The following is a 26749-nucleotide window of genomic DNA, read 5'->3' as shown; positions in this document are numbered from 1 at the left end:
CTCTTCCAAATTGAATGCCTTGAATGGCTCAAACTAGGACCAAAAAAGCATCTTTCTCACTTGCATGGGTATTTGTGCCAAGTGGCAACCTTCTAAACCCATTTTTGAGCATTTATCCAATCCTTAAATTAATTTTCAAAAATAATTAATTCTAAAAAATTTAAAATTAATTTCATACTTTTGACCTTGCTCAAAATTAAATGTGCCCATCCTTGATTAAATTGGCTAGGCTGTTTGTAACCTGGAGTGGTCCTCAACCTCTTTTGACCCTTAGACTCGCATTAATTAATTAATTAATACCTAGTCCCTAGCATCCCATTGACACTTAATGGCCAAACAACTATTCTAGGGTCAAAACTAACACCAACTAACAACCCAATCCCAACTGGCATAACTTGTCACAACTTTTGCCTTCGGCGCCCATTGCAACTTGGAGGTCCTTGGCTTGATATCAAGAAATAACTACTATGTGCAACACTGGTTAACAACCTTGCACATTTCATTATTAACTTAATCAAATGTTACTAGGAAGTTTAAGGCATCTCAAAAATTTCCCATCCCCGTGACAAAAAATGCAATGTGTGATCTTGGGCAATGCACACAACTTGGAGAGCAAGCTGAAAATGTGGGTGTTGAGCAAGAAGTAGGTCCCTCTAGGCCACAAGATACGGATGACCAACAAGGTGGTGAAGAATATGATAACCTTTGCCCAATTAGCCAAAGATCCACAACTCGCAAGATTTTTGAACTCTCAAAAGAAGGATAACGGCAAGAAGATGTCATCCTCTAAAGCTTTGGGACAGCAAGAAGCTCCCAAAGAACAGTCATTGAAGCATCAAGATGCACCTAAAGTTGGTGAAGAGCAAAAGCAACTAGTAACAATGGAGCAAGACACGCAAATGCAAGGCCATCTTGGTAGTACCAATCCGATGGATTATGAATAGGAAGGCATATCTACAAATATTCTAGGGTACTTTGGTGGTGGTACAATATTCCATGCTATGGCTAGTCAAGGACCGCATATAGGGATGTATGGTAGAAACCCTTATGGTGTGCAACAAACAATGTATGGAATGCAAGGCCCAACGTATTTGGGTATGGCTAGTGAGCTTATCACCAATGTTAAAAACTGAGAAGCCATGCAATAATGAAATGAAGAAAGAAGGGTATAAGAGAGTAACCAAGAATTCAAGCAAAGAGTTCAAAGCACATTCAAGAGATAAGAACAAAGGAAAGAGTGTAGTGACAATGCAACAACCAACACATAAACACAATCTAAAGCAAAAATAAAAGATATTTTTTTAAAACACCTGGTGAAAAATAAAAGCCAAGCAAGCTCAAAAGTTGAAAATGCAAGGCAACATTAATAAATGAGGGCCAATAAAATACAAAATTTGTGAGAATGAGCAAAGGACGTGAAATAACTAAACATTGAGAAGAATGTATAGCAAAAGAGAAAAGAATACAAAAACTCAAACAATGAATGAATGGGCAATATAATCCACAACACAATACAAGAAAGGCATTGTACAAACCACACCAATGAATGGAACATGTGGTGGCCAATAATACCTCCACTCCCTCTCACCACGTGGATGTGATACGATGTAACAAGAGTGGAGGGGAGAGTATATAGACTTTAGGAGAAGAAGCAAGACAAATGACCTAGCCCTAAATGCGTAGGCCAACTACCCATAAAGGTGGCCAAAACAAAGCCTAACACCCATGAAATATACACCACTAATACCCTCTCTCAAATCATGGATGGCCAATAAAATAAAATATACAATGATGTGGAATAAACCCCCTAGAAACAATCACCGTGTCTAATAGCACAACAATGATCTACCAAAAACTTGTACCACCATAGTACATACAACAATGACAAGGGATCCTCGAAGAAGATGCTCAAAGTAGCCAATGCACCACCACAAATACCCCAAGATTCCAACTTTGGTTCACAACTCCCAACCCAGATAACATCCAAGGAGGATGCTCCTAGTCAATGTTGAGCATACTCAAACCCTAATCATAGAAAGTTGAAATAATTAAATCTCTATGTAAGTCACTAGTGCCCTACAAATGCACATGATGACTATGGATTTCCCCCCTTCAGCCAAACTGCTAAAGTATACACCCATGTGGAAATAGACTAGAAGCAAAACATTGCTCATTATCCAAACCTCCCATCATGGACTTGAAAGTCAACAAACTATCTCCAAGATTTGAATCGCCAAACTATGTTGATACATATAGAAAGCCTTTTTCAAGATCCATCACATCATATGAATGTAGACCAAGCATTAATATACCTAACTGTGACTTGTCATATGAATGTAGACCAAGTATTAATATACCTAATTGTGACTTGCCACCATTTCACACTCATCCCTCTCTAGCCCAAGGAAACGAACGCCATGTCAGAGTGAAGCAATGTGGAAGCGTACGACCAATAGGTTGCAGATTTCATATATTATTGAGCAGACAGTGAAAAAGGCTGTTTGGTGTATTGCTGTGCACTACAGGTCGAGGGTTGCAGAAGATTTGCTTGCTGTTTGGTATTAGTTTTGTGATAATGGCAGAGAACAGTGGAAGCCCCATCATTGAGAAGCTCGACAAGAACAACTACCCTTCATGGAAGTTCCGTGTCACGAACTTCCTTATTGGAAAAGGCCTCTATGAGTTTGTTTCAGGTGAAGAAAAGGAGCCAGAGGTGAGTGATTATCTCAATCAAGTCGTCCACATATAGGACAAACAACACAAAACCTCCACCTGAGGTATGAACATAAAGCTAGGGGTTGGCCTTGGAGCGTTTATACCCCAATCGCTCTTGGAGGAACGAGCCAATCTTCTCATTCTAAGCACAAGGAGCCTGCTTAATGCCATAGAGAGCCTTCCTCAACTTATGCATCTTACCATTAGAAGAACTGAAGCCGAGAGGCTGCTCAACATAGGTCTCATCCTTCAACTCCCAATTCAAGAAGGCAGACTTCACATCCAACTAATAGACCGGTCATCTCCTATAGCTAGCTAAGGCAAGAACTGCACCAATAGTAGCCATCCAAGTTGTAGGGGCAAAAGTATCATGGAAACAAATGCCAAGGCATTGTGGCAAAACCTTTAGCAACAAGGTGGGACTTGTGCTTGTCCAACTTGCCATCATTGCAGTACTTGGTCTTGAAGACCCATTTGACTCCAATGACCTTCTTATGAGAAGGCTTAGGCACAAGATACGAAGTGCCATTCCTCTCAATCGACCCCAGATCCTGCTCCATAGCTCTCCGCCAATGATCGTGTTGTAAAGCCTCCTCCATGGAGGTGGACTTCCGATCCTGCATGGCACGAGTCATCAAACAGTAATTAGTGTACACAAGCTAGGGTTTCTCAACACCCCCTCTCAAGCCCAAAAAGGGAAAGGAGAAGAGTGAGATGGAGAGGGAATGCTACATGCTGAAAAATGCTCATACAGCAGGTGCCACTTGGACAATGTCCCTCGGGGGGAAATTGTTCACTTGCTCAAGTGTCCTAGTACAAAGATGATGAAAACATGCAATGCAAAGGAGGAATGTAGGACTTTATGTGGTGCTGAGAACTATAAGGATATACCCATACTCGATCTTGGGATTTAGCTCCATAATGACCAAGTGACCAAGGCAAGAAGAAGAGGAGAAAAAAGATGTAGAGGATCCCTAAGATCCAAGATTTCCACATGAAAGGTAACCTGCAATAAAGAACAGTAGACAGAGTGAACTAGAGAACCCAAAACTCAACCTCGCGAAAGAAGCCACTAGCTCCGTACATCCGTGCAAAAAGAAATACGAAACCCTCTTCACCAAGTCACGGTTGAACCTCCAAGGCCTTGATCTAAGTAGATCCTCGAGATCTTGGGTATCAATAGGTGAGATGACCGCTAGAAGGAAGCCACCCCATCCAAGGGTAGAAGAAGAAGGTAAAAGGCCTCTCCCAAGGTGTGCAAAGGATTGAGCGGGGGCTGGGGACCCGCTTTGAAATTGGAGGAATAGAAGTCCCCTTTGAAGTCGCAGCAGATGTAGATGTCCCCTCTAAGGGCAAAGAAAGATCATCAACCCTCTAAATCCCCCTTTGAGGTAGATAGGAAATCCAAAAACTCACGGATCATGGACTCTCAAATGTTTGAGAATGAAGGAAGTGCCATCAGTCGTGCCGAAGAAGGTATTTGGGGTGGTGCAGAACTCCAAAGGTGGCCTCTCGAACCTGAGTAGGTAAGGGTGAAGGGTGGGGCTTAGACTGAGCAATGAGTGGGCAATGAAGACCACGTCGAAGCCTTGCTAGGAACAACATCACGAGTCTGCATCCCACAGATGCAAGATACACAAGGCTGCTGGCTCACCACAATCTCTGGCAAAACCTCCAACAAGCTATCCCTTAGATGCCTTCCGTAGGTAATCATAGTTGAGGTGGCCAAAATGAGCATGCCAAAGCTCGAACTGTGTTTGAGAGGTAAAGGAAAGAGAAGTCAAGGTAGAAGAAAACCGCAACTTATATACTCCATTCTTCTTACAACTAGAAGCAAGGACTTGTCTCAATCCATGATCAAGAATCCGAAAAGAATCCACATCAAACTTGACCAAGAGGCCAAGGGCACAAATCTTATGCACCGATAGTAGATGGTATCCCAAGGCCGGCACATAAAGCAAACTCGGATGTATGGGCACCACCTTGCCCATTTGGAATAAGGTGGGATAGAAGAACTATCACCAATGAGAATTTGGCCGTGTGAAGGCTGCAAATGAGCAACACCTACTAAAGAAGGAGTCATGTGCCATGAGGCACCACTGTCAACAATCCACTCCAAAGTGTATGCAACCGTCAATGCAGCATCAAAGGCTTCCAAGGTCAATGCCTCAACCACCTCCAAGTGGAAGAAAGCAGCCAATGAGAGAGCAGTTGCTGCTTTGGAATCCTTTGAAGATTTCTCCTCCTCTTCCTTTTCCTTCTTCTCCTTATCAAGGCAATCCTTCTTCCAGTGACCTGTCTTAACATAGATGTGACAAGTGGACTCCCTTTCCTTGCCCTTTGATTTGTCCTCCTTCCTCTTTTGATCTTTCCCCTTTTTCTAAGAGGACTGACCTACCAAGGCCTTAGAATTAGAAGCATTGGTCCCTTTCAAGTGCTCCTCTTGATCCAAGACCATAGAAACCAACTCTCCCAATGAAAGGCGTTGTGGTAGAGGAGATTAAAGCATATCAAAACTAATGTAAGCAAATCTACCAAGTATTGCTCGAGCCCCACCATTGCATAAGAGAAGTCCACTTCCCTTCGTCACAAAAAACCACTATTTGCATCAATCCGAGACTCAAAAGTCGATGAAGCAACCATTTGTCTAGTAGTTGAATATAACTCGCCAAGCCTCCAAAGAACATAGTGACCCTCTTTACATCGGTCACCACCATTGATCGAGCAAAAAGATCACTATAAAAGAAACATGACATTATCTCATCTAAATAGCATAGAAATGGGGCCGCCAAAGCCACCACCAAGGAACTTGATCAAAGCAGGAAACCACAAATCTTCAAAGACAACTCTAGGAGCACCAAAGATGTGGAGTGAATCCGTAAGGCTCAAAATAGCATCAAAGCAGAAAGTGAAGAACCTGCAATTACAAACCAATAACCAAGCATCCTCCAAGCTCAAAAAGAAAACCCTTGAAGATAAAGGTTAGGTGTTAGCAGATATTAGTCAGCTCATGGTGTGAGTCTGTGTGCAGAGGCTGGGCATTTTATGTAGCATTTTATGCAGTATTTTATGGCACATTTTTGTGGCCATTTATGATGTATTTTTTAGCATTTGTTGCTGGCCGACCAGCATTAAATGCTGGCCGACCTGCATTTTATGCTCCCCACTTTTGTGGCTATTTATAGGGCTCCTCCTCCACAGTCTTCGGTGCTTCAGCCATCAGTGGAGATCCTTCTGGGAGAGAGGAGCCGGTGCTGAGGAGCCCACGCAGCCAGTGACTCACCGTTGTATACTGCTGTCTCGTGTTCGATATGGATTCCATTTCCCGAGCATACATCTGAGTTCTCATCTGTCTACTGTGTTCATTCTTTCTTCTGTCTTGTGTTTCAGCATTTATTTCAGCATATTCTTCACGCTTCCATTGCTGCACCACTTCTGACATGGTATCAGATTTTAGGCTGCAACCTATTTGTGCTGTGTTTTCTTGCTGATTTCAAGATTTACACCCTTCTTGCTGATCAACCAGCTGTCCTTCCTGCTGGCGCCTGCTGATTTGCTGCTGGCGACAGTGTTTCAGCATTTGCGTTTTGCGTTTTTCTGGACAGATTTGCGTTTACTGCTGTTCCACTCTTTGCTGCCCGTGTTTTCTTCATCAACCTGCTGGCAACAGTCTTTAGCCCCTGTTTATTCAGTTTGCAGCCTGTGTTTTGCTGTTTACAGCATTATTTTTGCCTGTTTTTCTGATTATTCAGGCCGTTTTTGCTGTTTTTGGCAGTTTTTGACTGATTTTTTTTACTTTGTGCAGCAGCTTTTGGCTTATTTTGGTCAGCCTTTGGGTTATATTGCATGTGAACTCACTATTTTTGGTGTTTTTGGTTGCGTTTTGGCTGTGCTCACTCTCCAAACGACCTTCTTTTCTTCTACTTCTCTTTTCTACCTCCTCCAGATGGCCCCTCCGTGCACCTCAAGTGAAGATAAGTTACATGGCCCTGATTACCTCACATGGAGTGCTGTCATGAAAGCTTGGTTTGTGCAGAAGCGGCTATGGTACATCGTCTGTGGAGCTCTTGCTCGACCTCTCCGTCCTTTTCCTCTTCCTGAAGACTTTGATAAGGACAACCATGAGGAAGCGGTGCTCACATGGGACTCGGACGATGCCCGTGCTTACTCGGCGTTGCTTCGGTGTATTTCTAAAGCGGTCTTACCGGCGGTTACCTCCTGTAGGACATCTCCTGAAGTATGGCAGAAGTTGCAGCAGATGTACAGGTCCAGCTTCGGCACATGCAATCTGCTCTTCCCGAGGTGCATCTTGTCGGGACGGTCCTCTACAAGCTCCCCCCGGAGTTTGATGGAGTGGCCATTGCTTTGCGGGCGCAGACATCATCGACTCCTGTCAGTTTTACACATATGACCTCGATGCTTCTTGAGCATGAAGCATCCTTGCGATTACAGGGGCGGCTTCCGGCACATTATGGAGGTGAGGCTTATGTAGCTTCAGAGAGGGGTGACGGGAAGAAGAAGTCGAAGGCCCAGTGTTACCACTGTGGCAAGAAGGGACATTTGCGGAAGGACTGCAAGAAGTTAGCAGCTTCCAGGAAAAAGGAGCAGAAGACGAAGCGGGATGCTGACTCTACCGATGAGTCCTCTCCTTCATCAGACTCCGACTCCGATCCTCCGACCAATGTGAAGTCCAAGGCGCGGAAGGGATCCTCTTCTTCGGATCGCGGGAAGGGCTTGGTGGCCCCTTCCTCGGATGCTTTCTAGTGGTGGTGATGCGGTCATCCCTCACGACTCTCTTGTGCCAGAGAGGGAGTGTGAGCGGGTGTTGGTGGGGCTGCAGTGCCTCATCTATATTTTGATACAGGTGCACAGGTTCCAGAGAGGGACGTCCCTGACGCATCCACGGTATCTGGCAGTGAAATCCTAGAGACTGGTGTTGATTTCTGGGTTCATGATGAGCTGTTCTTCTTGACAGAGAGCGAGAGGCTTTCGTCTGGAGCTCACATGAGGGGACACTTTGGTGGTTTGGCCAAAGGCGGGGAACTCCATGGTCACATGTTCAGAGACATGTTTGGCAGATTGGCTTTGTATGTCCTGAGTGACATAGGTGACATTACACAGAGAGCTGCTATGAGTCTTCTCTATTTTCCGGTGTTGTTGGTACGATCGACATCAACATCAGATACTCTCCAAGGCATCTTGGTGGTGGGCTGGCCACTCACCGCTTGGACATCCATGGTCCTTCTGGTGTTTCTTTGTTGTGTAGTTTATGATTCTCCATCATTGTACTACTTCATTGTATCCGTTCACACATGATCTGAGAGAGGGTGTTAGCAGATATTAGTTAGCTCATGGTGTGAGTCTGTGTGCAGAGGCTGGTCATTTTATGTAGCATTTTATGCAGTATTTTATGGCACATTTTTGTGGCCATTTATGATGTATTTTTTAGCATTCGTTGCTGGCCGACCAGCATTAAATGCTGGCCGACCTGCATTTTATGCTCCCCACTTTTGTGGCTATTTATAGGGCTCCTCCTCCACAGTCTTCGGTGCTTCAGCCATCAGTGGAGATCCTTCTGGGAGAGAGGAGCCGGTGCTGAGGAGCCCACGCAGCCAGTGACTCACCGTTGTATGCTGCTGTCTCGTGTTCGATATGGATTCCATTTCCCGAGCATACATCTGAGTTCTCATCTGTCTACTGTGTTCATTCTTTCTTTTGTCTTGTGTTTCAGCATTTATTTCAGCATATTCTTCACGCTTCCATTGCTGCACCACTTCTGACAAGGCCATGGTGAAGAAATGTCAAGTCACTCAATTATAAAAGTCATAAAAAGACCAATATATGCAAGATGATGATGGAGACTAGAGAGAGTAAGCCATACCAAGGTACCCATGGTCAATGACACCAAACAATCAAAAGTTCCACAATATACCACATAGTACACACACATACAAGCAATAGAGCAAAACTAAAGTGAGTGTCATGACTAATCACAACAACCAACACAGAAGACCATCTCTACAATTGACAACGCAAAATGCAAAAGTGTATAGATAGTCAAATCAGCAAAAACACAAAGTTTGCCACAATCCAAAGCAATGAGTCAACAAACACAAAATCCTCAAAAGGTGCAAGAATTGGTTGCAGTTGTCTCTGGAGCAAAGAAAACAAGTCATCTGGCTCTTACAAACAGGTCACCCAGCTATATGTGTCAAAGTGCAGCAATGCTGAAGCATGGGACCAAGACTAAGAGAGTAGGGTGAACACAAAGAGCAGAAAGAGAGAGACAAAAAAACAAGAAGACCTACTATATGAAGTATGCTGAATACAAAGGAATGCAAATATTTACACGAGCGCAGTGCTTATGTCTACATATCTCGACTACAATTGAAAATGCCAAAAAACTATCAGGTCGACTGCACTGTACTACAAACGGTCTAACCGGACTGCCACATGGCAGTCTGACTGCATCCTGCATATCTGGCTGCTGACATGGCACTGACAGACGACAAACCTACTCCACAAACACTCTCGAATGACTGCCCAACTAGAAAAATACATATGAACACAACCTAACTGAGGAAAATGCTCGTCCAAGGGATGATAATCTCTAACACCTTCTCTCAAATCCTGGACGAGGCATAAGAATGAGGGATCTGGATTGTCGTCAAAGTAGAGCCTAGGGAAGCACCTTCGTGAACAGATCTGCAAGATTGTCCTCCATCTTGCAATACTCCACATCTATGGGCTCATCCAGAAGCTTCTCCCTAATGAAGCGGTACTAGATCTCTATGTGGGGGCAGCCAAGCTTCTCCAACAATCTCCAAAGCCACACAATCTCACATGTGGTAGAAGACACCACGGCCCGATACTCTGCCTTAGTCAAAGATAGGGCTACTGTGGGCTACTTCTTGCTACTCCAAGAGATGACACCTGCACCAAGGTAAAACAATAGCCTCTAGTAGACCACCAGTGGTCCACGTCGCCAGCCCAATCCGAATCACTCCAACCTGCAAGGACAAGATCGAAAGCACCTGTATCTACAAGATACTAAATCCTTAGGTCAAAGGTTCCCCTCAAATACCGTAGTATCCTTTGAGCAGCCTGCCAATGCACCTGCTTAGGTTTGCTCATCAACCCAACCAAGAGACCTACAACAAAACATAGATCAACCCGTGTATTGAGGAGCCAAATCAACAATCCAATTAGCTAACAGTAGCGAGTAGCATCCGCCAAAGGAGAATCTATCTCTGAAGTGGCCTTCCAGTTCGAATCCATAGGCGTAGAAATGGACCTACAATCCGCCATCTCAAAAGTCACCAAGAGCTCCCAAACATATCTTTGCTAAGAGATGAAAATCCCCCTCTGAGTCTAAAAAATCTCGTGGCCCAAATAGAAAAGGAAACGTCCTAGATCCATCATCGCGAACTTCTAATGTAAGGTTGCCTTCGTCTCGTCGACCTGTGCATGGTCACCTATAACAATCAAGTCATCAACATACAAAACAAACAACACACAACCACCCTCAGAAGTATGCACATAAAGCTACAGATTGGTCTTGGAGCACCGATATCCCAACTTCTCCTGTAGGAACAAGTCAATCTTCTTGTTCCAAGAACGCAAAGCTTGCTTCAAGCCATACAAGGCCTTCTTCAACCTATAAACCTTCCCATTTGAGGATCCAAAGCCAAGAGACTACTCACATAGATCTCCTCCTTCAAGTCATTGTTCAAGAAGGTGGACTTCACATCCAACTGAAAGAGGGGCCATCTCCTATGACCAGCCAAGGCAAGAACAGCATGGATCGTTGCCATACGAGCAATGGGCACAAAAGTATCATGGAAATCAATGACTGGGCCCTAAGTAAAACCTTTAGCAACGAGACGGACCTTGCACTTGTCCAAAGAGCCATCACTATGGTGCTTGGTCTTGAAGACCCATTTGACACCAATCACCTTCCTATGAGAGGGCGAGGCATAAGGTCCCAAGTGCCATTCCTCTCAATAGCATCCAACTCGGCTTCCATCGCTTTCTGCCAATGGTCAAACTAGAATGTGCATGGTGCCGCCATAACCTTCGCAGTCCATCCTGCGGTTGCCACTCCTCAAACAACCCCCTCGATCCCTAAATCTCAAAGCGTGTCGCAAGCCCAACAAAGAGAAATATGGATCTCACCTCATAGCTCTCCATTTGCTAAAGTTTCTGGAAGGTCCACCGACGGCATGGGAGCAATCAGTGAATCGGGTGGCTGGGGACTAAGCTCCTCATCCAAAAAAGAGTCCTCAAGAGACACAAGCTCCAAAGGATTAGTCGTTGGGCCCAACTATTACTAGGATCTCCAAGAACAGGGTGATCCTCACCCCTCTCTAGGGCTGGAACCTCCACGAACCGAATGTCATCTTGGATCCGAAGTACGCCTCATATGGAGTCGTACCAACAACTGCGGAAGTAGGGAAACAATTAAGGATGTTAACTGGAGTAACCACAGCCTTAGCCCATAGGCACTGACGGGTATCTCAATCACACTGCAATTCTTCTGCTCCAAGATGCCATTCTCCTGAGGGGTGTTTGTATTGGCAAACTCCGGGTGAATACCATGATCTACACAAAAACGAGCAAACTCATGATAAACAAATTCTTCGCCCTTATCCAATCGTAAGGTCTTCAACTTCCGGCCTAATCAGTTCTCATTGAAGAGAAACCAATCCTTAAAGTTAGAGAAAGCCTCCGACTTCAGCTTCACGAAATAAGCCCATGTCATCCTATTGTAATCATTTACAATTAGCATGAAATACAAGCTCCCTCTAAGGGCCTCCGTCCTCATTGATCCACAAAGATCGCTAGAAACAAGCTCCAAGGGTGCTAAAGACCGCCTCGAAGACTTGCTAGGAACAACATTATGAGTCTCGTTCCCATGGATGCAAGATACACAAGGTTGTTGGCTCACCATATTATCCCACAAACCTCGAACAAGTTGTTCCTTAGATGCCTTTCGAAGGTAATCATAATTAAGGTGGCCAAACCAAGCATGCCAAAGCTTGGACTGAGTTTGCGATGTAAGAAGAAGAGAAGTCAAGGCAGAAAAAGACCACAATAAAGAGTAACAACTTCACCAGCTTTGCTCCTTTCTCACATGCCCACGCTTGCTTCAGCCTTGTTCTGATGCGCAACCCTCCCGCTCACCCTCGAACTCTTGAAACACAGCCTTGTGTTGCACTAAAATCCCCTCTTCAATGAGTTCTTCACTCAATCAATCGGTCTTCACTACTCTGATACCATGTCAAAGTGCAGTGATGCAAAAGCATGTGACCAAGACTAAGAGAGTAGGGTGAACACAAAGAGGAGAGAGAAAGAGACAAAAGAACAAGAAGACCTACTATATGAAGTATGCTGAATACAAAGGAATGCGGATATGTACACTAGCGCAGTACATATATTTGCATATCTCGACCTTGACAATGTCTCTCTACTATACACCTCAAAGTGTGCTACAATCTGCCCAATCTCTACCCTGAAGTCTGCAAGTACAAGTGTAAGAGAGTGTGCTAGTATTAAGCTATTTACAGCCTGCTGAAAAATGCCAAAAAACTGTCAAGTCGACTGTAGACTGTACTACAAGTTGTCCGACTGGACTGCATGGGCCGACTAGACTACCACGTGGCAGTCCGACTGCATCCTGCATATCTGGTTGCTAACATGGCACTGATAGATAGTAGACCTGCTCCGCACACCAAACACACTCAGATGACTTCCCGGCTAGAAAAATACATATGAACATAGTCTAACTGAGGAAAATGCATGTCCAAGGAATGACAATCTCTAACAATATGACATGTATCCAACTATGAATAAGGGGGCAAAGGCAAGAAACGCAAAGTTCTAGAGCTCTCACAATGAAAAAACACAAACTTTGGCAGCTCAAACAAGCATCAAAACAAGTCGCCCAACATATAAGCCACTTACCGGTATGCAGCAAGTCCAAGAGCAGCAAAATGCAGCAATTTGAGACTTGAAACAGTGAACAGAACAAAGCACCAAAATCAACAGCACTAGTTGTTCGATACTATGTGAATGCGCAATGGACACAAAGAAATCACAATTGCTAAACATTGAGAAGAATGAATAGTGAAAGAGAACACAAGAATGAAAATAATGAATGAACGTGCAATGGAATCATCATACAATAAAATACAAGAGATGTATCATACAAACTACACAGGTGAATGGCACATGTGGTGGCCAGCAATATCTCCAAACTCCCTCTCTCCAAGTCAATGTGATCTAATGTAACAAGAATGGAGAAGTGGAGTATATATAGACTCTAGGATGAGACCCAAGACAACTCAGCCAGCCCTAAATGGGCCGTCCAACTACTTATAAAGGCACCTACACAATTGTAGGGGTGCCACATAGGTAGGCTATATGTAGGCAATAGTAAAATATAATGACAAGCAGTTATTCTAGAGAAGAACAGCTGGACTAAATTATCAAAGGTTGGTGACAACTTGCATGGCAAAAGCAACAGCCTCCACAAGGGGGAGCCTCCAAATGGTTGGGCTGTAGTAGGCTGAGTGGACAGCAACCATCAGTGATGAAGAATGATTATGATGAAGATGAAGGGGGGCAATCTCTAAATGCGGGAATGAGGGATGGAGGATGAACATCTACAATATATTCTTATGTAGGAGACTTTTGGGCATTTGTCCTATTGTCACAAATAAGATGCCTTTTTTATAAATCATTTTTCTTGGGACTGTTGTTGTAGAGTTTCACTTAGGTCAAAATGTATGAAAAATATCTTAAGCGAGACCTTTAACTTTACTTAACACCCCTTCATCCCTCTCCCCATTCCAATGTTTACTGTGTGCGCCAAACAAGATTAGCTAAAAAGGCATCACCTCTCAGAAACAAAGCATGTAAAGCAAGCATGGGCAAGAGTTGTACCTCCAATCTCAAAAGAACATCCCTGTTACTAATGATTCTTCGATCCCACAAACTCAATGCCTCTGCTTGCTTTCGAAACCTTGTGCTTTGTTCTTGTAGCTCATGGGTCCAGTCCTTAATTATCTAATAGATGAATGAAAATAAGAATTCTGCTTCTTTGGCTTCAATGCACCAACAAATAAATACATCTTACCTCCTCCACATTTTTTCCAGTAGCTTCAGAAGGTACTTTTGGGGTAAGAGCAGTGCTCGGCTGTCCAGCAATAGCACTGGCCAAAAGAAGACACAAAAACAGTATTAAATCAGCCTCATTTTGAATGCTGAAAAGTGCAAAAAAGGTCTTACCCTGAGATTGAACTGCTTGGCACTGCTGAGGAACCTAGGGCATTTGTGGCTACAGCTGCTGAAGACACAGGTACACCAGTTTTAGAGAACAATCCTGCACATGAGCAAAAGCACAAAGTAAATAAACAGTGCTCAAAAAGAATAATCATCAAATAGCACATGTCAATCTGCATTGTGGAGCCCCTCCTGTATTCCTGAGGAATGATACTTTAGAAGTTTTTTGAAAACATTGCAATACGTCCACAACCATTGAGTGCTCAGCACTCCCATTGATTTTTGACATCTCACATCTAACTGCACAAGGCCATTTCATATAGCGACTATGCATCATCAATGATTTTTTAAAAGTTTAAGATTCAAAGTCAGAATGGTGTAACCTGTAGTAACTGTCGCTCCTCCAACAGACAGATTTGGTGTCGAGGTCTTCAATGGAGTTGAAGTGATGGCTGGAATAGAAGTTGACAGGACAGGAGATGCTGCAGTTGATACTGTTGCTAAAGGTGGTTTCAATCCAGGAGCAGCTGGAGTTGGCTGCTGAAAGCTCAGCGCAACAGCCGGTGAAGATGATGCTCCTGATGTCATGCTCGTACCTGCGTGTTGAGAACTCCCAAACAAGTTTGATAGTGCAGGAGACGATGCTGCTGATGGGAATGCAGCAGAGGAAGCTGCAGCTGCTGACAAAGATGTAGCTGATGTCAATGGTTTAGCCGGTGTAGGAGAAACAAATGAGAAAGCAACAGGTGACAAAGCAGTGCTTGGTTGCAAGTTGAACAAAAAGTTTGACCCTGACGTACTGGTGGTAGCTGCAGATGGAGTAGATGCTGTGGTGAAACCAGAAATTGAGGTTGTCCCTCCTGAAGAAGGTGGAGCTGATGTGGATGAGACACCAGTTGATGACTGCACTGCTGCATTTCCAAAAAGAGGAGCACCGGTGCCTCCTTTTGAGAAGGAGAATGACGGTGCCCCAGGAGCTGTGCCAGTTGACAATGTAGCACTAGTTGATGTCGCTGAAAACAAAGGTGATGATAATGGCGATGATGACAAAGGCGATGATGATGATGATGAAAATGCACCAAACAGAGGTTTGTTGGATTCAAACATCGAAGCTCCTGGTGTACTTGATAAGGTGGATGCCATTGCTGCTACCGATGATCCAAATGGGGATGAGAATGCGAATGACGAACTGCCAAGTGCACTAGCAGTGCTCAAACTGCCAGAAGAGGGCACTGACGATGCTGCAGACTGAGTCGACGTGGAACTACCAAATATTCCCCCTCCTCCGACAGCACCTCCACCAAAAATAGGAGTGGAAGACACATTACTAAACAACGACGGAGCTGACGCTGCGGATGCAGGAGCATTGCCAAATACAGGAGTAGGCGTGGTGCTGCCGAAAAGCGAAGGTGCAGCGGAAGTAGTAGATGTTGTGCTACCAAACGGAGAAGGCGCGGAAGAAGAAGAAGAGAGCGTGCTGCCGAATAGTGGAGAAGAAGCAGCACTACCAAAGGGAGATGAGGAGGCTGCAGAGACGCTGCCAAAGAAGGAAGAAGAAGAAGAAGAAGCGCCAAAAAGAGACGTGGAAGAAGTAGAAGAGGCACCAAAAGGAGATGCAGAAAGAGCAGAAGAAGACGACGAAAGGATGGCAGAAGACGCAGCGGGTGCTTGAGAGGAAGAAGCCGTGAAACCGAAGGAAGGAAGCGAAGAAAGGGAGGATTGCGAGGGGAAAGATGGAGAAGGAGAGGAGAATCCACCAAAAGGACTGCTGCTGGCTGTCGAGGCTTGCTGCTGAGAGGAGCTGCCGAAGCCGAATCCTCCAAACGCCGGGGAGGAAGAAGCAGACGAAGCGGAGGCGGACGCGACGCCGAAAGGGGAAGGAGAGCCGAAGACGGTACCTGGTGTGCCGAAGACAGGCGTCGCGGGCGTCGATGGCGTGCCAAACAAGCCACCTGATGATGATGCCGCTGCTGGTGTGCCAAACGTAGAGTTTCCGAAGCTGAACGCGGAAGAAGCCGAAGACGAGGACGACGATGATGCCGCCGTCCCGCCGAGGGAAAACCCCGTGGCCATGGCTGGTGCTGCAAGTGTCCGTCTTCTTTCCTGTGTCTTCCTCAAAGACCAGCTCCTGATCAGAAAACGGCTGTCCTCGCGCTCGCGCCCACTTTAGGCTGGGTTCGGACGTTGTGTAAATAGTGAAACCGGAGGCACAGTGTGCTACAAGAAGATAAAAGAGGTTTTTTCTTAGTGCGAAGGCTCATGGGAGGGCTGAAGATAAATATCAGTATGGGCCCCAGATTTTTGCGGACATGTCGGTTCTCTCTCGATGACTTGCCAGTAGCTTAATTTTTTATATTTATTTGAATAATTAATTTGGATGATGCAAGCCTATCAGTATCTTCTCATGCAGGCGCATGGTTCTGAGCGTTTGCCTCTGACAGACAAGGTGCACGGTTCGAAACCTGAGGAGTCAATCGAGGAGAGACCAAACCTCGTTTTAAGGGCCTTTTTAATTTGTGGGACCCATAATTACCTAGTATGGGCTGAACCCGTCAAAATCTGTGGGGCTCGTGCTGATATATATCCACAGCCTCATCAGAGGGGGAGGGGGAGGGGGAAGAGGCAGTAGAAAGAGGGTGGGTCTTGTGGAAAGAGGAGGGAAGTCTCACCCATTTGTGGGATGCCACGTCAAAAATACGCCTCTTTGACATATCTCTATCGTCACTTGTGTGAACCCAGCCTTAGCTATCTATGGCTTTTGAGAATTCTCCTCCACAAGTTTAGTTGTGGAGCCACGCGTTGTTTCTGAGTACTCATTGGACCAGATACTCAAGGGCATATGTGTCAACCTCTTGGCTTCTAGGTTTATTCAAAACACCTGCTAAAACACCCCTTACAGTCTTTACGAAGTTGGTAAGGTTGTGCACTTCAGCCTGGTCATACACCAAATGGTAGATGTCCACTTTCCAAGTATTAATTACTCAAAGTACTTTTTTGGGGGTTGGGCATCTATTAGTCCTTTGCACATTTGAGAGGACATGACCTGTTGTTTGCCTACTAAACAAGGCATGTAAAGGATATGACTTCTTGCTTACTTCATACTCCAATAGTTGCATTGCTACATTTACCAATTCTTGTCCCAAAGACTATTGTGTTTTGTTTTCCAGCCTGCTGCCCTTCCATTTTTTAGCATCATCTCAACTCCGACTAGTGGTTAGAGCACTCAGGATTTATCTCCAATGGATGTCACTCTTCAACGAATTGTTTGGTTTGTTCTTGATTACACTATATGTCATATGTTGATTCACAATGGCTCAAACCACTCCATCTTTGGATCCTCTAATGTTCTCTCGAGTTACTCCTTCAATTGAGGCTATGTTGAGGCATTATGATCTTGATTTGGAGAACAATGCTTCATCTACTAACCTTTCTTCTAGGGATCATTCACCAAGGCCCAACTCTTCTTCATCTCATATTCCTTCACAAGGTGCATCTAAGTCGAAGCACTTTGCTAATGAGATTGATCACCTCTCAGTTAACGAAAGATGATCCACTCGGACACAACTAAAAGTTCAAGTTTTTTACAAACAATCATGGTGGTAGGTTCCTACAATCCATTTTTGTGTGATCCTAATTATGTCTATGTTGCTCCTTTAGTTATGCAAGGACCAACTCTAAGTCACCATGGAGACTCAAATCGATACCAACACGGATTAGAAGAAAACTCTATGATCAAAGATACTCCACAAGGTAATCCTCTATCTGATGTTTCATTTGAGCCTAAGTTTGGTGCTTTTTATTCACCTTCACATTGCCTACCCTTCCCTCCCACCTTCACTTCATCCTCTTCTCAATTCAATCTAGAACCCTACTTTAGACCCACAATAGGTTATTAAATTTAGCTCACATTGTCTTTGATACAAATTTAGGTTTTAGGCCATCACTAGATACTCAAAGGTGTACCACTTTGCACCTAGTTGCTTTGTTGCCAGGAATGGCACCCATGCACTATGCACCTCCCCCCATTTCTAGAACTATGTCTTTCTCTTTCCTTCAGTCCTGTTGTGTGAGGAATCCCCCTTCTACACATTGTAGTACCCTCCTCATTGCTCAAAGTGAACTCCCCGCCTACTTTGGACAAGGAGTCTCCCTACCTAGTTTGTAAAGTGATAGATTAGGATGCACTTTTTGCATTTGCAACCAATCAAAAAATTTATAAACATATTAATTTTTAACTTTTTACAAAATGTGCCATTTTAGTGTGTAAAGGCTTTGTGCCCGTATTAGTGCCCATTTTCAAAAATTGCATGCCCATATTATGGTGGGCGTCCATCATTTGCTTACTCCTCTTTTCACTCACAAAAAAACAAAAGGAATTGAGTTATGCTAGGCAAATATGCACGCATGCTCACACAAACGGTTTTCATAAATACATGTATGAAGCAAGCGAGTGAATACATACTTTACAAATATTCTAATACACTAAATTCACAAATGTGGTTGTTAATGCATTGGTATTGGAGAGAGCAACTGAATTAGGAGTTTGAACTAGGTTGTTATGCTAGACAAATATTCATTCATGCATGCTCACACAAAACCGTATTCATAAACACATGTATGAAGCAAGCAAGTGAATGCATACTTTAGAAGTATTCTAATACATTGATTTCTCAAATGTCATTGTTAATGCATTGATATTGGAGATAGCAACAACTGAATTAGGAGTTTTAATTAGGTTGCTATGCTAGACAAATATGCATGCATGCTCACACAAATGGTTTTCATAAATATATGTATGAAGCAAGTGAGTGAATGCATACTTTAGAAGTATTCTAATACACTAATTTCACAAATGTGGTTGTTAATGCATATGTATTGGAGATAGCAATTGAATTAGGAGTTGAAGTCTAAAATAAGGACAAAGGAAAAGTGGTGAATAGTTGAGCCATTAAAGTTTGACATGGCAAGAATTTCCAGACGTTGTGGTAGCCATGCCATTATGGTCAGTTAATAGCATCATGTGGGAATCCCACATGATTGTAGGTAGGATTGATCAAGTGTTAATGAGTAAAGAAGATGCTCAAGGAGCAGTTCCCAACATGCATGGACTATAGGCAAGCCCTTCGTGCGTATGCCATTGATATGGAAGAGGTGGAGAGACCATTGCATTTGGATTGAGCAAAGCGTAATGATAATTGTAAGGCCAAAGTAGTTGAGGGAAGAAGAGTTCCTAGAGCAATCATCTCTCTATCATAGAGAACAAAGTCAAGCAAAGATATGCTAGTCTCCCTACCTCAGGCATCTACCTATACTTCCTAGGGTGTCTACTGCTTGAAGATGAGTTCCCAAGGTGGTTCAAATCCACCTACCAAGGCAAAGCATCGCTATTTTAGTATAGGTTTGTGGGTAAATTTTTTTACTTTGCATTACTAACTTTTAAGGCTAAACGAGATTGGGTGTTAGCTTCGTCAATTGGCTACAAAGGCAAATTGGTCTATTTCTTGCCCTATTGTCCCAGGATGTGCTATTACATGAGTGTCATGTTTGGATTCATAGATCTTCTGCCATGGTTGGATAAGGAAGTTGCTCCTACTGCTTCCACATTGGGAAGGGTTATGTATGCTCTTGCTATGGCTACCCCTTGGTGCCAGCTCAAAAATGAAAGAAGGGTTTGTATCTTGCAGAACTATCACAACAAGAAGCACCCCAAGATCCTTCACCTTAAGGACCCAAGCAAGATGGAGATTGTACTAAGTGTTAGATTCTCACCCTTTCTTGATGCATACTACTACTATGAGGTAGTGGACACTTTGCACACTCATGCCCCAACAAAGTCTCAACAGAAGGAGAAGGTAAGGAGGAAGTTCAAAAGAAGGACGATGCACCTAACCCGACCCCCCCCTCCCCCCTTGCATGTAGCTTTTAGTAATGGTAATAATCAGGATAAAGCCAAACCGAATGAGATGGCCACCTAAACAACCATTATAACTGCCAACACTCTTAAGAATCCCCCTACCAATGGATAGTACGTTAGGGTCCATGGCCAAAAAACCAAGGGCATTGAAGGTGAGTGCAATAAGGAAAATAGGAAAATTTGCCACCTAAAGATGTGGGGAAGAAAGGAAGCGGGGATAAAAACTATAGTAAAATTTCACTTAAAAAAATGGTCAAGAGCCTGCTTGTCGATTGTAACTATTGTACTCCAATTGCTGGTCATGAGTGTTCGACATGCCGAATCACCATGTTGAGTAAGGAAGGCTTACTCCCAAAATCAAGTTGTTTTCTTAGAATGTACGAGGGACTTTGGTTCAAATCTTTGCAAAATAGATGTGCTTTGGAATAGTGAGGAAATATAAGCTACAAGTCATAGCTCTTCAAGAGATTAAATTGAACGAAGTCTCTTACAAGGCATTACAAATCACTGGTTATGAGGTTTTCTATGATGTTTGTTACAATGGTAAGGGTATCACGCACTACAAGATACAGGTCATGTACCAACATTCAAAGCGACACAAATATTCATTTAAAAAATTACCCCCATCGTCATTGCTAAAAGCATCGGTATAGGCATCTCTACAAAATAATCGCAAATTACATCGCAATATAGCAATGCAAATAGTGACACTTTGCAATACAAATAACAATGGTTATAGAGGGAAAACATATTGGTGCCACCTATAGCACCATGTGTTGTCTAATATTCTGCAAAGCAATTACATATTGGATACACAATCGCCATTAATACACATGTAAAAGTCACTTAAAAACCACAAGACTGATAACAAATAAAATAAGTACAAGACTGGTGATGACAACTCATGAAATTACATGTAACCATGGAGAGAAGAGCCAAAACAAATATGAAAATCTATTTGTAAATATTGCAAAGTGTGCTTTTATGCAAAGGATGATAAGTATATCTAAGGAATGCTACATGGAAGAGGACTGCATAGATCACATGACCAAACACAAAGTTCTCCAAATAAGTCATGTGGCCACCACTCCCCAGATGATGCACGACCCCTACCTCTAATTGTGCCCTTGCTGTCTCCCGCTGTTGTCACCATTGTCTTGGAGAATATGTGGTCTCCTCCCTAAGTCTCCGCCAATCCTTTACATCTAGCCACTCGGGCTTTGAGGCGCCACTCTTGATTGCCTTGTGTGCATCTGATCGTTTATGTGACATGCATGCATGCATGCACTCCATCATCCACCCAGTGGAAAACCTCTCTGCCACCATAGGTATCGGAAACTCCTCGTGCAAAGATGCCACTACTACATACATAGTCCTTGCTCCCCTCGTGTATATTCTTTCAATGGTCCAGAACGTTGTGTCTAAATACTTGTTGGCACAACTCTCTCATGTGAGACATCACCTTCCTCCCCTCATCATTTATGATTATAACACATGTCTTCTCATCTACGAGGTATCCGTACCCTACTGGGCTATGTCTAAGGTGTGTCCTCTTCCACCTGTGACCACGCTCATCTCTTGGGCATAACCAAGAGACCCTTGTATGTAAGGCATACTTGCAGGGGTAGTATCTCTTGGAGTAGCACCCATAGGGGTGTCACCTTCGAATGGCTAAGCGAAACCCAAAGTCATGGGAGTAGATGTCCCTACAGGTGTGACAAATATTGGAGATGGCAAGTATCCATGAGATCAACGAGATGGAGACATTGCATTGGTGCCTCCACAATACCCACCTGAGCCACCCTCTCTTTGGAACTAATATGAGATTGAAGAGTAGCAATCCTCTCTACAACTGACCGCGGGCTCATAGCATCCACATCTCTGCATCACCCTTGAGAACCACTCCCTCCATCAGAGGCCAGTCTAGAGCATTGATCTCGTCTACTACAAATCAAAGCATCGGAGCGTGCCAAAGTAGACCTCACAAAACGACCTGATGATGTCCGTGACAACCCTTGGTTTGCCATTTCTCTAAATTGGACCATTTGATCTGGAGATATATGTGTGCATATATCCTGCAACTCCTCATTGGTCATCCCTCAACTCATCCTGTTATTAGGTATCGTCAAATGTAACATGCATAGACAAAAAATGATGTTAGCATAATCAATATAAGGATTTAAGTAAAGCATGACAATATAACTCTTTAAAAAATAATGCTAATTAAAATGCATATACTAGAGTACCCTTAAAAGTGAATCATTCATAAATTGAGCAAGCGGATGCAAACACAGCCCGGCCTATGGCCCCATGTCAATCTCATGGCACAACTCAATGTACACTGAAAGGTCTATACATAGGTCACTATAGAAAAAGGAGTTCACTTCATTCTTAAGAAATTCATGGCCACTTGTCTCTTCATCTATGTTACCCATGCCTGTCTCCTTCACCCTTCACAATTTCGATCCCTCCACCTACATACTCTCCTCGTCTACGTTGGGAACATTGCTTTCATCATGTACTCGCATACTCTAAGGAGTTGGATAGAATATTACATGTACAATATCACATATAAGAGTGAATCAACATTTGTGATTGTTTCGTGCCGTGATAAAATTTGAAAAATAGATCATGCACATATTCACAATGACCCAGTAGAACAAATGTATCGCGTAGATCCATTCATAGTTTCTTATAATCTATTTTCAGACATCTAGATGGACCTCGCCGAATGGTTGCCTTAACTCCTTCCAACACCACTTTAAACCACTGTACATCGAATATAATCATGGAGAAGCTATGGTAATCCATTTAGATAACACATTGTAAGTTCCCAAAATACTCCATCTTATCTAGTACAATATTCGGATCCGTGGCCCGCCGTCGGCTCTCTTGCTTGAACTTTGCCATGACACCATAATCCATTGTGGAACGCATTTTGTCAAAGTGCTCAACATGAAAATGTCGACCACAAGACCATGCCACACTATAGGTTTTGTATTGTACATTGGAGCAGTTAGATTAGTTGTTGCACATAAAATCTAGATATAATAGCAAATAAAGCATGCAATCACCTTCGGACTACATTCCCTTTAGAATTCCCACTCCTCGGTAGAGACCTCTAACCCTTTGCAAGAAGATGCAATCAAAGCTCCATGTAACCACCGCATGGACATAAATCGTGGCATCTCCTCCATGCCCTCAGAATATTGAATCAGTCGATGGAGTGTACTACCTCAAAAATTCTGATTGCACTTCTTTTGCAAGCCACTTCTCCATGGATGCATGATGCAACATACAAAAACAATTCACTTTCTCCTCCATGGCAGTATCCATCCTTTTTTCTACTCAATTTTCAACCACCACATCTTTGGTCGGTTTTCATCATCCTTTAGCGACCATAGCATATTGTTATCTGAATCCACTGTTAGTAGCCACTTTGAAATATGCACTAATGCCTTCGACACTAGCCAAGCTTCAACCATGCTACCTTCTGGCCGAGCTCGTTGTCACACAAATCCCTTCAGGGTCTTCATGAAGCGCTTCAAGAAGAACATCCACCATCGCATATGGATAAGTTTTGCAATCTCCACTTCATTTATGAGATGTACTAAAAGGTGAGTGTGTATCATAAGCATGCTTGTGGACAGGTATTTCTCAAAGAGACATATCATCTCTACCGTTCCTCACCTTGCATATTCAATAGAGGATGTCTTGATCTCCTTTTGTAAGATCCATTATACTAAATTCGACAACTTATAAATCGCCTCATGTATTTTTGGAGTGAGGCACCACACGATCGTGATCGATCGATAGTACAAACTGTCAAAAATGGAGAAGCATAACGAACATCGAGTAGACACTAAATAGCAAAATATTGAGGCTATTTTCAATCAAGGTCGGGACAAACCTAACATATCTTATGCCAATCATGGGATTTCAGTCCTGATAACTGGTTGTCTTTAGAAAGAGTAGCATCATACCCGTCAGGGTGCAGATAGACCTAATTATTTGCTTCAGAATGCGCTATTCTTTAGTGGATAGGACCCAAGCAGCGTAAGGTAGTTGCAACCAACTATTAGTGCTCGACTGTGGTGGTTGAAGCGCCTCCATCTTGCCTACCTCTCCTTCAAATCCATTCGTGCCCCTACAATGTCTCTCTTTCCTTTGATATGGTCCCATAATAAGCTACCCACATTCTTGAAAATATGCATGGGATCCAACAAATGGTTGATCTGTAAGTGGGTCAAAAATGCAACTCGTAGAAAACTGAGAACTGTCGCATTCCACTTGGATGTGACTCCTTGTGAACCACTTTCAACTCATACAAGCTTTGGGCATTCATTGGTGCTGGAGGTTGTCCAAGAAAACCTTCCCTCAATTCATGACCCTTTAACAAGAAAGCGGTGTGTCCTTGATATACCGTCTTCTTCATGGTCACCGACCTTCAATAATCTAATTGTGGCCCACACACAATGGACATATATGATAACTTAAGGTGACCAGACCTGTCACAATATCCCTATCTAGTCAACATGAACTTGAATAAGCTATGCTAGATATCACCAATGAGAATGGAAGCCCACTTACTTGAGCACTCCTCCCTGAATCTTGAAAAGTCATGCATAGTCCACATGAGAATAGCTCGGATATTAGCAAACAATCGACCATCGTGCTTGCTCATGTCTTCCTTAGCGACCCCCTTCTCCCACAAAATCTTGAGTTTATCAACTAATGGATGGAGGTAGACATCCATGTTCTTAACTTTGTAGTGCGTAGGAACAAGTAAGTTAAGGATCAAGTGTCCTTTCTTTGTAGAAAGCCGTGGCGAGATGTTGTAGTTAACAAGGATTACATGCCACACATTCTAAGAAGTTGAGCGGAGACTAAATGGATTCACACTATTCATAGCAAAATTGAGCTAAACATTCATTGGCTCTCGTAGTACAAAGCCTGGAAAGGTGGAGTTAATGTGGCTCCATGTGCGTGAATCTATTGATATTCGTTAGACTCCATTAGTGGATCTATTCTGCACATGCCATGTTGTCAAGCTCAACATGCTTGACGTATGAATCATGTATACATGATATAAGTGGAAAGTGTCTAAGAACCTTCTGAGGAGGGATGATTTGTCCTTGTAAGTCCTATTGATACATGTGAGCACCACACTTTGAACATGTCTCCATAGTCCCATAGTCTCCTCAAAACAACACACAATCGTTGACACATGCATGGATGCTGTGGTAGTCCATTCCAAGCTTTCGTAACACTAATCATGTATCATCATAGGACTCAAACATTGTGTTTCCAAGTGGTACTATATGATACTTTAGTAACCTAAAAAAAGTCAAAAGCAACCTTGAAGAGCACAAGAAGTGTTTTTTATAATAGAGTTAAAAAAATCAACGGAGTATAGAATATATCTAAACAACTAGGTCGCACTTGCATCGTTTCACCCATACTTTGCCTGCACACTTAGAAGCGCAAGTAGTGTCTTCAGGCGAGATACTCGGCACCCATCATATAATGGTATGGACATTTTCTCTCCTAGTGGATTAAATGACTCAACATCCATGGGCATTAATGCATTGATCATTGCCTCCATCTTAGGCTCCAAGTTTGGAGGAAGGTCTGAAAGGCCCATTGTCTCCTTTGGTATCGAGGGTGTGGTTTGTGACATACTCTCCAATTGGTGTATCAGCTTAGGCACTCCATCCATCGCACACCCATGAACTCTTCTAATGAGATGTAATAGGTGCATTCCTCCTTGGGATGAAGCGTCATCTCTTTGTACGAATTTCACGAACATGTCTAATGTTTTTGTATATGATATTCAATTACTTTGCAAATGTAAAGCATGATTGATACACACTTTTCTTACCATTCACTCAAAGTCTAAGATCGCCTAGTCAATGATCTCTGATTGAAACTCGTCGAAGAGTCATACATGTTCTATGGACAAGCAATGCTTTCATTTAATTGCTAGCTTGCATTGAGTACAAGGACATGAGACACGCTGATTAAGATACGCTTTGTGATCTTGGATATCATAACCATCATCATTCTCTGTTTGATCTATGTTATGATAAACAATATGTTTTTGTTCCCCTCATTGATGATATTCCTTCATTTTAATCTGCACTCCTCTTTCTTTCCCTTTCCCTTTATTTGTTTGCCTCCCTCCATCTCTCTTTGTCCATTCCTTTTCTCTCCATGTATCTCTATCTTTTTCTATCCCCCTCTCTATTTCTCTCCCCACTCCTCTCTCTCCCTCTCTCTCTTTTGCTTCCCTTCATCTTTCTTTGTTTCTCTCTCCCCCTCTCTCTCTATGTTTTTTCCTCTCCCCCATCTTCCCTCCCCACTCTCACTTCTTCTCTTTTTTCATTTTCCTCCCTTCTTCTCTCTATTTCCTTATCTCTTTTCCTCTCCACTCTCACTCAATGCATCTCATTACGATCAAAATCAAAGATAGAATTTAAAAAACTTATAAAGCAAGGACATTGAAAGACCCTCTCTTCCCACTTCTCTTTGTGTCTCTCTTCTCCCTCTCCCTTTATTTTTCTCTCATTCCATTCTCTCTAATTCTCTCATTGTTTCCGTATTTCTCTCCCTCTCTCTTGCTCTTATTTGTTGTTCTCTCTATTTCTCTTCTTCTCCCTCTTTCAGTCCCTTTCCCCCCCCTCTCTCTCTTTTCTTTTCACTCTCCTTCCTCTCTTTACCTCGCCCCTTTTTTCTACCTCTTCCTTCGCTCTTTGTCTCTCTTACTCTCCCCCTTCTCTTTCTTCCTCTCTTTCTCTTTCTTTGTTGCCTCTCTCTTTGTTTCTCTCACCCCTACTA

The 26749-nt window shown here is 43.2% G+C and overlaps 1 protein-coding gene across 3 annotated transcripts in view; it reads right to left on the bottom strand.

The window, feature by feature from the left end:
• EMB2766 (structural constituent of nuclear pore) overlaps window positions 1–16198 on the bottom strand; it is a 72791-nt gene extending 56593 nt beyond the window's left edge. The window contains exons 1-5 of one of the 3 annotated variants that reach the window (XM_087693964.1): window positions 14799–16198; window positions 14382–14678; window positions 14005–14098; window positions 13853–13928; window positions 13660–13782 (exon numbers count right to left, since the gene is read on the bottom strand). In XM_087693964.1, coding sequence (XP_087550090.1) covers window positions 13660–13782; window positions 13853–13928; window positions 14005–14098; window positions 14382–14678; window positions 14799–16071 — 1863 coding nt within the window. In that variant the 5' untranslated portion in view covers window positions 16072–16198. The remainder of the gene's footprint in view (window positions 1–13659; window positions 13783–13852; window positions 13929–14004; window positions 14099–14381; window positions 14679–14798) is intronic. The other 2 variants (XM_087693962.1, XM_087693963.1) reach the window with 2 other exon arrangements.
• Between the last annotated feature and the right edge of the window lie 10551 nt (window positions 16199–26749).

This window comes from Lygodium microphyllum, chromosome 15, assembly GCF_053477565.2.
Source record: "Lygodium microphyllum isolate KBCC chromosome 15, Lygodium_microphyllum_v1.1.10, whole genome shotgun sequence".
Taxonomy (NCBI): Eukaryota; Viridiplantae; Streptophyta; class Polypodiopsida; order Schizaeales; family Lygodiaceae; genus Lygodium; species Lygodium microphyllum.
This window is presented reverse-complemented; position numbering and strand designations above follow the sequence as displayed.